Source organism: Emys orbicularis, chromosome 2 (assembly GCF_028017835.1).
Source record: "Emys orbicularis isolate rEmyOrb1 chromosome 2, rEmyOrb1.hap1, whole genome shotgun sequence".
Lineage (NCBI taxonomy): Eukaryota > Metazoa > Chordata > Testudines > Emydidae > Emys > Emys orbicularis.
The window spans coordinates 161,377,345-161,390,214 of NC_088684.1; the positions used below are offsets into that span (position 1 = coordinate 161,377,345).

Below are 12,870 nucleotides of genomic sequence, written 5' to 3' on the forward strand. Positions count from 1 at the left end.
CCCTCGCCAGGATGACTATCCTGGATTTCCAAATGCTGGTGAATGGGCTGCCTCATATGACCTTTTTGATTATTTTCATAGAGTACTGCTGCACTCACTATCCTTGATCTACTTCTTGAAGGTAGGAGAAGACAATTTCATTATTTGAGTGATCATCTGGTCCTTTCTGGTTGTATGCTGGACCATTCCCAAGGGGCAAACTTAGATTTAGTAAAAGAACCTTCAACCATCCGATGATTTTGTAGGTAAATGCAATGATCCGAGAGTGGAGTAGCACATTCCCTGAGACAAAAGAGAAGAAGGCCGATAGCAAGTAAAGGAAAAACCGTAAGGGAGGAGGGAAATCTTAAAGTTGACCATGACATTAAAAAATTGGGCCAAATCCGCACCTGGTGTAAATGGGTGTAGCTCCATTGACGTTTATGGAGCCAGATTGATTTACATCAAGTGGGGATCTGATTATCTCAGTTGTTGAGACAGTGTATATATTAGATATGCAGCCATTTTTTATCTTCAAAGAGTAAAACCAATAGCGTTAAGAATTACATTCATTCAGACAGTACATGTGTAGCGTTTGATACCTTTGATGTCTTAAACTCTGGTTTTCAGAATTAAAATGTTAATCATAAAGTGCTTTACCATATTCAAAAAGATATGCATTACATATAGCCCTGGATTCATTACCCTCCACCTACTGTACCAAGATTGTGGCAAACCTTAAACTCTTTGTCGTTTTCATTATTATTACAAAGCATTGCAATTCATACGGTCCTACCGAAGGGGAAGGGAGAGTGACTAGTATCAAAAGCTGAAGCCCTTAATTTTATCCAGTAGAAAATGAACACAAAACATGGCTCTGTCATGAATATGTGCCACAGAGGCTGTTTCTCAGCTGTTAATCTTGGGAAAAAATCACCACCTCAATTTTCTGCCAGTGGGCAAACAAACAATTTTTTACACTTCAGCCCCAAGATTTCCTCACACTCCACCAGATACAGTCAGTGATAGCCCATGTGCTATTTCAGTGCCATAGGGCCATTATTCAATTTAGTTGCCCCTACACTTTGATGTGCACAGTCTGTTAACAATGGAATGTCTGACATCATCCCCACCATTGAGTCATGTCCTGTTTTTCTGCGGAGACCCGTGCCTCAGTTTCTGAGCCTCTGCTGCTTTCCTCTTCTCTTGTTCCTCTGCCTTCTTCCGCTCCTCCTTCAGCTCTTTGTATCTCCATTTGGGAATCTGTAGATAAGTGCCATCTTTGGCACTGCTCTTCCTCCTCACTTTCTCTGGTTGGTAGGTGGGTGGAGGAGCCTTGTTGACACGCACTTTGGGGATGACAAATCCTGGTCTCACACTGCTCCTTCTCAGTAGATGCAGTGGCAGGAGGCTTGCTTTCCTTGTGACCACAGTGTTCATGTGAGCTACTGTGAGGCTGAGGGGCTGCAGACTAGCCCGCCGGTCCTTCTTTTTGGGGATCAGCATGACTCTGGAGTTCTGAAATAATTTCTCATAGCTGCTAACGTGGGCTTTGTCCTGAGATCGGATATCCTGGGCTCTTTGCTTCCTAAGGATTTCCTGCACAGCCAGTGTGCGTTTCCCCACGCAGGGTGGGCTCCCTGGGCACACAGTCCTGCAAGATATGGCAATAAAGGGGCTGTTTAAACTTGTAGTCATCCTAACCATGTGGTCAAGAACACCATCTTCTTCAGGGCCACAGGAAGCCCTGAATGACATTGCTGACCTCACACCCTCCGAAATCCTCTGCAAACAGTTTTTTGGTTCTGCAGCCTTGGCAAGAAGTTCCTTCATCTTTGGCCATTCTGACTTATACTGCTCACAAAACTGCTCAGGGCATGGCCTGTCCATCAGCCTCTGCATGAGGAAGGCTGCTTCTGATCTTCCTGTGTAACAAGCCCATTCCCGTGGAGTCATTCCACGGCTTGGGTCAGTCGCGTGGACATCTGCCCCTTAAAGGAGAGAAAGGAAAAACATTTGCGTTTATTGGTTATACCGTGCACACTTCAACTCCCACTGCCATAATCAAAACTGAATGAAGCAGGGATCCTGTCAAGAAAAATAGTATGTGATTATGTAATTGAAGACTGTATCATAATGCACACACACAATTCTGGAATTCCCTGACTTTTGAGTGCTTGACTTTGCAACTTTATTGTTTTTAATGTAGCTTTCCTGTATATAAATTCCTATTTTTAAACAGCACACTGAAAATAAAAAACACAAAAATAAAACAAAAAACACCACACAACCCATGTGGAATCATACTGACCCCCCCACGTTGGTCACAAATAGGACTGAAACCTTTAGATCCACAGCACAGACCTCTGTTCACTTGAGCTAATGGAGTAACTGGTAGTAATAGCAGACTGTTTTCCTATATCTGGACCAGTCACTACTGAGTAAAGAGACATATAGCAATGGAAGAACCCCTTCTGTCTCTGTAGTAAATGTCTACACTACAGCAGTGCAGGTGCAGCTGTGCCACTGGCGCATTTCTGGTGTAGACATACCCTGAGTGACAAGGAGGAAGATGGTGCTGTCCACTGTGATAGATAAAGAAGGGAGAAGGGAGAACGTGGGTGATAGATCAGAAGCTCAGTTTTAGCCATGTTAAGTTTCAGCTGATGGCCAGACCCCACAAGGAAACGTCAGAAAGCTAGGCCAAGATGTGGTAAGGATGGAGGGAGACAGGTTGCAAACAGAAGTAGATCTCTGAGGAATCTATATAAAGGTAATAGTTAAAGCCATGTTTGCAGAGAAGATCATCAGAGACAGGGTACAGAGCAAGAAGGGGAGGGGGCGAAAATGGAACTCTGTGGGACCCCACCGAAAGAAGGAGAGGGAAGGAAGAGGAGGACCCACCAAATAAGACACCGCAGAAGCAGTCAGAGAAGCAGGAGCAGAAGCAGGGTAAGGACAATATTTTGAAAGCTAACAGAGGACAGGATTTCAAGAAGAATCTAGTTAACAGTATCAAAAGCTGTAAAGAGGTCAACAAGAATATGATAGAGTAGAGGCCATGATGTTTGGCCCTGGACTACTCTTCATCTCCTCATCAGCCTATCTGTCTCTGAACCCCTATTCTCTTCCCCTACACCAGCCTCCTCTTCCTTCATCTTTCCCCCTCTCAGCCTGTCCCCTTAACCTGATTGTCCCTGGACCCCCAACCTTTCCTCAACCCCACCTGTGCCTGCACTCCTTCTCCTCTCCAACTTACGTAGGTCTCTCTAGGAATATAGGGAATTGCATGGGAGTTGTTTGTTTGTTGTGTTCATACAACATACATTTTAATAGTAAGCCTAGGGTGGGAATGATTTATTACATAGGACAGGGCCCCCAACCATGTACTGTGGATTCTGAATGTGTTTAAACTGGCCCTGCGTTTTCAGATCAAGTTTGCTGATTGCCAACCTCCCACGCACACTTCCCCTCCACCCCCAAAACCACACACACATAAAAAACCAAAACATCAACAATTCCAGGGCAGATCGTCCAGCCAGACCCGATGCTAGGGGAGGTGGCTATTCTGATATATGATTAAACAGGTTAACCATCTCCACTTGGATTTGTTTGCAAACAGGCAACACAAACCCAAGTGTGTTTGCCTCCAGATATATTCCAGATGTAGAATCATGGAAGAGCTGTGCTCTGTCTCTAAACCACAGTCAAATACACTGTTTCTTCTTACTCAGATACATTTGTCCAAACTGATCAGAGACCATTTACAAAGGTCCATTAAGCTCACCATTTGTGCTGCCTCTTCTATGATTTCAGGTTCTATCAATACAAATTGACACATTCCCAGCTCTTTTTGGAGCTATATCTCACAAAAGAAATCTACCGAATACAGAAATCCAAATCTTTTAGCAGCATACTCAATGCTGATTTTATGTCTCATCTAATGAAGTCTTGTGTGACACAAGATCTTTTTAAGACGCTACTGACTTACTTTGCAAATCCAGAAACATTCCTAAACAAATTCCTCATTCAACAACATTTCTAGGGACTTTACCAATTGGATCAGACATCAATATTCAAGCCCTTTTTCAAAGGTTATAGCAGGCTTATTGAACTATTTGTCATTCAGATTTAAGGCTGGTCTAACGAGTCTTCTTTTAGAAAATGTGTGCATTGCCCTTAGTCCTCATTTTCTTCAGATTAAATCATGTCCCGAATCCTGTTTTTCAAGCAACTAATTTGAGTAGATGTGTCACTTTGGGATATTAATATTATATTCAGTTAATGAGGTTTCATGTCTCAAGAGATTGTTATCCGCAAAACTGACATCACTGCTGCTGTGTTTGTGCTGGGCCGCCAAAGCATCAGAGTTCCAATTAATCAGAATTTCAGACCTCTGAATAAAAATGCCCAGGGTACTATGAATTTTTTTTTATTAAAATCCAGTTGTAAGTCTTACATTTCCTGCATTGCTCCTTTATCCTATCTGATTAGTGACAGAATAGACAAACAACTATGGGTTTCTTCTCAATGTATGCAAGTCTGTTAATAAGAAGTAGGATCTAAAATTCTGGTTAAATCTGCATCTCTTTTAAAAAATACCGGCCCCACTAAATAAAGTAGTATCAGGACTTCAATTAAATGGAATCCTCAAGGAAAACTGCACCCATTTTGCTCAGTTTAGTAATATGAGAATGCTAGAGTAAGTAGAACTCTAGTCAGGTCAACTCTGAAGCTCTCAGCCAGGCAACACTTTCACTTTCAGGGTTTGGCCCTGTGGCCATACACTATGAAATGTATTATTTAAGGTCCAGATTCTGCTCTGTTACACCAGTGTAAATCCACAGCAGCTCCAATGGTTTCACTGGAGTAGCACTATCTGGCCCTCCATTTTTAATCACAATTGGCATTTCTGCATGTCTTCTGCTGGAGGTGGTTATCTTGCTAAGAAGTGATATCAGTTGTGACCTTGGCAGTGCAGCAGCCCAATGGAAGTAACTGCAGAACGGTAATTAACCTGCTTTAACATTCATTTTACATTCCAAAAAGTACATTCACATTTTTTAAAGATTAAACATTATGGCCAAGATTTTCCAAAGTGACTAGTGACTGTGGCTGCCTCAGTATTTTGGTTCCCAACCTTAACACGCCGACTTTCAGAAAGAACAGCCACTCTGAAAATCGGGCTCCAATCATTCATCACATTTTTCCCTACAGTTTCCCCCATGCGACTTCTATACCCAGTACTAAAGCAGGTTGGAAACTTGGTTAGTCTCCAGTACTGAGCTCTTGCATTGCCAGTGTCGCAGGTAATAATACACTAATAATATCACTAATACATGTACACAGTAAATACCTTCTGGTCATGATTTACAGCAGAAATTACTCCATAGTGCTTTGATCATCCTCATTATAAGGTTGGCTGTCACAGGGTGACTGATCCCTTTAAGAGGAAGCAGGGTTCAGGGCACATGGAATGATTACCTGCTGCCCAGTTGGGCTTAAGGGAAGGCACCTGGGCCTTATAAAGAGGGAGACGGCTGCAGGTACAGGTTGGCAGATGCCTGTAGACACAGCATAGCATAAGGCTGCTGCAGGGCCCTGAGTCTTGCAGGAAGACACCAGCAGGAAAGCCTGTGGAGAAGGCCATACTCCAAGCAACAGGTGCTAGGAGGGAAGGAAATCAGACCCTCAGAGAGGAAGGTTGTGCAGAAGAGTGTTTGAAGTCTGAATGGAAGCCAGACCCTCAGGGAGGAGGAGCTGTGACCATCTGAACCTAGGATGAAGACTTTGTAGGTTTAAGTTCTATTTGGAAAAACTTTGTACAGGACTTAATAAATTGGCCCCAGGGAGAGGAATAGATATCTGTACTGTGAGGACTTTTTGAAGGGTCTGAGTGAAGAGGAAACTGAGGCAGGCCTCAGCAAAGCCACACTTGGCCAGCAGTGGGCACTACAGGGCAGGCACCCATTTACATTGGCATACTGGGCTATAATCTACAGCAGTGGTTTTCAACCAGGGGTACACAGAGGTTTTCCAGGCGGTACATTAACTCATCTAAATATTTGCCTAGTTTTACAACAGGCCACATAAAAAGCACTAGCGAAGTCAGTACAAACTAAAATTCCATATAGACAATGACTTGTTTATACTGCTCTATATACTGAAATGTAAGTACAATATTTATATTCCAATTACATTATTTTATAATGATATGATAAAATGAGAAAATAAGCAATTTTTCAGTAATAGGTTGCCTATACACTTGTATTTTTATGTCTGATTTTGTAAGCAAGTAGTTTTTAAGTGAGGTGAAACTTGGGGGTACGCAAGACAAATCAGACTCCTGCAAGGGGTACAGTAGTCAGGAAAGGTTGAGAGTCACCGATCTGCAGTATTCTGTATGGGGAATTCCACTGGCATCAGAAACTTCACCCTTCTGTCCTGCAGTGGGTCTAGTGGCAAACTCTTTCTCACTCACATATACACGTGCACATAGGGGACATGTCACCATACCAACAACATCCTTTGAAGCAATGATACCACTTTAGTCCTATGGGGCAGAGGGGAAAGGGAAAGTCATGATAATAAAGCAAACATGGAAAATCATGGAATCCACGGCTTTGAAGAACGCCATCACAAAATTTCTTACACTTGTTTTCTGATTACTTACTTGCTTACTATTCAGTATGACTAGCAAGCTTCAGGATTTACAATGCACTACATCTAAGCATAGCTGAAATTGCCAGTCTAAAAACCTCACAACACTGGACTTAATGATGTAAATACATCTCAGTAATTTAAGTGTGGGGAAGGGGGCAGTCAGAGGAAGATCTTAAAGCTTCCTGGCTTTCAAATGTTTGAAAACTTCAATGGTCCTTTAACATAAGCTACTTGTAAAACTATTCTTAAACAGTTGGAAAGTACGGAAATGCAGAGCTAAGGTACCCAAATCATTACCTTTCCCTTGTACTCTTGTATCCCTACTATAGTCACAAGATAAGCTTATTCCTGTATACTGCACATTTTCAGCATTAACAATATGATACATATCCCTGCGAGGCTTTACCTTACTTAACAAGTCACCGGAACATTTTCCATCTCTTTCCTGTTTGAACTCTGAGAGGCTAGAGACACCAAACTGAAGCCAGAGATTCCCAGGGTTAACCTCGTAGGTATGCTCCGAAAGACACTTTGAATTGACAGATCACTAAAACACTGTAACTCTTAGGATATAGGTAATAACTCATTTGCGTGCATATGTTTGCTTGCTTTAATCTGTAAATAGCTCTCATTTCTTTTTCCTATTTAGTAAACCTTTAGAGATAGTTCATTTCAGGATTGGCTACAAGCCTTGTCTTTGGTGTAAGATCCAGGGTAACAATTGATCTGGGGTAAGTGACTGGTCTCTTGGGACTGGAAGCAACCTGAATATGGGGTGAATTTTTGATGAAAATGACCATTTATCACTAATGTCCTTGTCTGAGTGGTAAGATAGACTGGAGAAGCCAAGGGCACTGTCTGTGACTCCATGGTAAGACTGTTATAGTGATCCAGGAGTTCACATTTGGTACTGGCATGGTGAAATCTAATTATAGACCATGCCACCAGTTTGGGGGGGTCTGCCCTGAAGTTGGTACTCTCAGTGCTGAGCTACCCCAGACAGCATGACATATGGTATATCTACATTTGAGGTGGGACTGTGATTCCCAGTTCGCATAGATGTACCCATGGTACCTCTGCTCAAGCTAGCATGCTAAACATATCAGTGTAGCCAGGGCAGCACGGGCAGTGACTTGGGCTATCTGCCCAGCATGTATTCAGGGGACCATGCGGCTAGCCCAAGCCACTGCCCGTGCAACCCCAGCTACATGGATGTTTTTAGCGCATTAGCTTGAAGTCTACATGAGCTGGGAATCACACAGCTGCAATGTAGATGTTCCCTCAGGGTAAAGGGCTATCAAAGGTGTGAAGGGTTCTTAACGAGTATATGTGGAATGTTCTTTCTGGGGAGTTGGCTAAGTGTGTGACTGTGTGCCAGGATCTGAATCTTATAGTGCCAAGGGCCAGTGTGAGTGTGTGCATATTGAGGCATTGCTCAAAGAGGGTAGAGGGAAGGTGGCAAGTCCTTTAATAGTGTTAGCTGGAATCATGGTGGGTGAGAGTGACTCCTTTACTGGGTTGTAAAAGGAGGTGAAGAATTTGTACATTTCCGCAACTGTGAGGCTGGCAGAGTAAAGGTATTTGTGTTAATGGGGTGTATTGGGGCACTGCTGAAAGAGCATGGGCATGATGACATACTGCCAAGCAACCTTAACTCTGTGTTAACATAGTTCTTTGCCATTGAATTTCATAGTTTTTTTTTAAACAGGAAAACATATGGTGTTGGTAGGAGTTAGTGGTCATTTAGACAGTTGTACATATCATGTCCTGCAACTTGGTGAGCCAGCCCACCCCATGTAAACACACACACACACCAGCTGGGCCCCACCAGCCTTGCTTCACCACACATCCCTAGTCATGGCCCTGATCCATTCGCTACATTTCCCCCTCCAACTTGGCCCCTCCCCAATGCTGTACACAGGCCCCCCACCACAAGCAGGGAACTCATCTCCCTGAAATCTTCACTCCCTGGCATACAAACATTTCTATTGTTGTTAATTCCGCCCCACCTCCCACAGCCTGGCTCACATGCAGTACCTGGAGTGAAGGCCAACTATATGACAGTGAAATGGCGTTTCTGGTCACGTTGCTGAATGGTTGGAGGGTGGGGTTTGTGGCAGGGCCAGGAAGAGAAATCACAGACAGTGTTTCTGCTCCCCAATACTGACAGTTTTATGTTTGAGAGAAAGTATTTCTATGCCATACAGCACACATTTTTCAGTCAGCTAGGAACCTTCCAATTTCTCAATGAATGTTCTTCTAACACTTAGTCATAGCAGTCTTGGGGTGCACTGGCAGGGCTGGAGGGGATTAAGCTACAGGAAGGTTTGGCTGCAGGGGATTGGGGCTCAGAGGGTTGGGGTGAATTGGCAGAGCTGTGGGTGCATGGGGATAGGGGTGGAGGGGCTGGGGTGCACTAGCAGGGCTGTAGGGTGCCATGCCTCCCTTACCTAAGTCCCCAACCTTGTCTCCCCTACCATCCATCCCCATTTATTTCCCCTTCCCATAACCCCCCTCCTCTCCCCGCAGCCCCAAACCACCCTCCCCCACACCTCCACCCCAAATCTCTCCTCCCAGCAGGCATACCAATGTTTAATTTCCCCCCCCAAATCCTTTGATTACATTTCCCCAAAAAATGAAATTGCCACCCAACTCACAAATTGTAGCAACCTCCAGCCATCAATTCAAACCTCCTTTTGTCTTAGGGTATGGCTACACTTGCAAATGTAGAGTGCTTTGAGTTAAACTAGCCTTTGTAGAGCGCAGTAGGGAAAGCACTGCAGTCTGTCCACACTGACAGCTGCAAGCGCACTGGCATGGCCACATTTGCGGCACTTGCAGCAGCCACAGAGAGCAGTGCATTGTGGTAGCTATCCCAGCATGCAAGTGGCTGCAACATGCTTTTCAAATGGGGTGGGGTGGGGTGGAGTGTGACAGGGAGTGTGTTGTGTGTATGTGGGGGGAGAGAGTGGGTTTTTTGGGAGCTGAGAGCATGCTAGCATACTGTCTTGTAAGTTCAGAGAGCAGCAAATCTCCCCTTCCCGCCCCCCCCCCCCCCGCCTCGCTCTCTCACACACAGCATTCCACAGTAATGGTTTGCTTTGATAGCCGCATTCCTGCAGTGATTCCAAAACAATGACAAGAGTGGCCACTTGACTTAAGGGGATTATGGGATGTCCAGAGGCCAATCAGAGCGCAGTAATGCAACACCTCATTCACACTGATGCCCAGGCGTTTCACCCAAGGCGCACCAAGCGTTATGCTTCTCGCCGAGGTGGATTACCAGGAGCGCTCTAAGTGCCTTGCCAGTGTGGACGGGTCATGAGTTAGGGCGCCCAGGGCTGCTTAATGCGCTCTAACTCGCAAGTGTAGCCAAGCCCTTATGTGCGGGCTTGTGATTAACTTATCCTTAGTTATTTTAATTGAAGGGTGAGTTCACAGCCCTCAAAAGGTCTGTGATTCATCCAGTCAGACCCTCTCACTGTAACAGTACAAGGCAGCAGAAGGAAACTGGGTTGGGGGGGGGGGCGGATTGGCTGTAATTCGGGAACCCTAGGTTAGATGACCCCAAATTTGAATCACTAATGCTACTCAGTGATCCTGTGAGGCACACCCTTTCACCACATTTCAAAGCAATCTGAATAAATGTTCAGATTTTAGAGCACTTACAGGAGCTGAACTTTAAAGCATATAAAATGTTGGGAATAGAAACCGTCTAGCCATTTTTCTGCACTGGAGCATGAACAGTTCTCAAAATGTACATTTTCTTAAATACTGTTCTCAATTTGTGTCCCCCAGAGATTTAGTGAGTGCCATGTACTACCTTGGGTAAACCTCAACAGACTGAGATCATTTTGACCTGCACCACATCAGTAGTTTGATCTTTAGCTCGGGGGGGGAAAATCCACCTAGACAGTTTCTTTTTTAAAATGGGTATTTTTTTCAAGGCTTATATTTCTGGAACTCTGGGCTTAAATGAGTCCAAATTTGGGTCATTAACCCTACTTGCATATTCTTGAGGCACGCTAAATTTCAAAGAAATCTGACTAAGCATGTTGATTTTAGAGGACTTAAAAAGGTCCACCTTTAAATAGATGTCATGGTGCAAGCTTAACTATAGTAGTGCTGCCATACCACAATAATAATAGTAAATGAGTCTTGTAATAAATAAATCACATTTCAAAATCCATGCAGAATGCAGTTATTCCAATTTGCTATTTGTAATTAAGTGGCTATAACAATATATTTTCCTTTCTCATGACTTGATGTCATTTTAATAGGATAATCAAGGAAAGTGCTTCCTCCTTCTCTGAAATACACATTATAGAGCCCTAGCCTTCACAAAAGAACATGCCAAACATTCTATAAATTGTGCTTAATGGCACAAGGTTATATGTACTCAGACACACAAGGGATGCAGGGTTTTTATTTTATTTAGTTTTTTACATGATCCACTGTATAATGATTGCTCACAGAGCAACAATGCCAAGTAAGGGAATGTCTACACCAGTGGTGGGCAACCTGTGGCCTGCAGGCTGCATGCGGCCCGTCAGGTCAATCCGCTGACAGGCTGTGAGACAGTTTGTTTACATTGACCACCCGTAGGCACGGCTGCCCGCAGCTCCCAGTGGCCGCAGTTCACCATTCCCGGCCAATGGGAGCTGTGGGAAGCGGCGCGGGCTGCAGGGACGTGCTGGCCGTCGCTTCCCGCAGCTCCCATTAGCCAGAATGGTGAACTGCGGCCACTGGGAGCTGCGGGCAGCCATTCCTGCGGACGGTCAATGTAAACAAACTGTCTCGCGGCCCACCAGCAGATTGCCCTGACAGGCTGCGTGCGGCCCATGGGCCGCAGGCTGTCCACCACTGGTCTACACAGTCTACACGCGCCAGCTGTAGACTCAGGTTCGTAGGGCTCGGACTACGGGGCTGTTTCATTGTTGTGTAAGCTTCCAGGCTCAGGCTGGAGCCCAGGCTCTAGGACTCATAGACTCATAGACTTTAAGGTCAGAAGGGACCAATATGGTCATCTAGTCTGACCTCCCGCATGATGACTCTGGGGGATAGAGGATCCCAGACCCTGGGCTCCAGCCCAAATTGGAAGACTACATGGCAATGAAACAGCCCCACAGCCCTAGTTCCACGAGCCGAAGTTGGCTAGCACAGGCCAGCTGTGGATTCTTCTTTGCTGTGTAGACATACCCTAAGAAGGAGTTATATCTAACTACCATACACAGCTTATCGTGCCTTATTATTTAACATTAGGTGGCTTTATAATTCTGGACACATAGTTATCAGATCATATTTTAATATTGTATCATATTCATAGTATTTGAGCTGTGTGAAATGTTTGTAATGAAACTCAATATCACATCAAAACTTCTAGGTTTTCTTATAAAGTCAAAAATCATCCCAGGTTTTTCAAATCTTTCAGGCCCAATTTTGTAGCAATGTATCTGGTCCCATATTTTACCAAGATTAAAAAGAAAAAATTACTGTACGCTACTCTTCTAATATTGTAAGAATAGATATACTGTTGGTAAAGCATGGCCAAAGGAGATCTGTGTTTTGTTCCTTAGTTTGCCTCAAACATGCGGTGTGACCTTGAACAAGTCATTTAACCTTCCATGCCTCAGTTTTCCCATCTGAAAAATTGCAGATAATAATACTTATCTACTTCTCATGGATGATGCAAGTCTAAACCAATGAATGCTTGTAATTTCCGTTGAGATGCTCAGATGGAAATTCAACAGTACTGTAAAGTACTATTGTAACAATAATAATAATAATAATTAATAAATAAAACTGCTTCATGTCTCTATTTACAAGACATTCAGAAATTGTTTTCATTTATATCAATAGCTCCACCACGCCTCTCAATAAAGTAAATACTGGAAAGGCCAGCTTTTCATTGATTTACTGCTATCTTATTCAGAGCAAGAAGTACTGATGAAGCAAATAATTTCACATACCTGCCAACATTAAGGCTCTGACACATTCAGTTCGGCCTTGCATTGCAGATTTCATCAGTGCTGTGAATCCAAATACATTCCTCTTCTCAATATCAAGACCAGGAAAATAGTTCAACAAGTAGTTAGTAATGGTTATATGCCCTGTAGAAGGATAAAACAAGGGAGAGAAGAGTTATCACTACAGAAAAATATTAGAGTTAAGAATCACTCTGAGGTTTAGACTGCCTGAAACTTTTAATTGACCACTACCAGCTATCAA

The 12,870-nt window shown here is 43.8% G+C and overlaps 1 protein-coding gene across 1 annotated transcript in view; it reads right to left on the minus strand.

Annotated features, from left to right (window-relative positions):
* Window positions 1–1,119: 1,119 nt before the first annotated feature.
* The window catches only part of ANKRD33B (ankyrin repeat domain 33B), a 94,609-nt gene continuing 82,858 nt past the window's right edge, over window positions 1,120–12,870 (minus strand). The window contains exons 3-4 of the mRNA XM_065399994.1: window positions 12,612–12,752; window positions 1,120–1,970 (exon numbers count right to left, since the gene is read on the minus strand). Of these exons, the coding sequence (XP_065256066.1) occupies window positions 1,120–1,970; window positions 12,612–12,752 (992 nt within the window). The remainder of the gene's footprint in view (window positions 1,971–12,611; window positions 12,753–12,870) is intronic.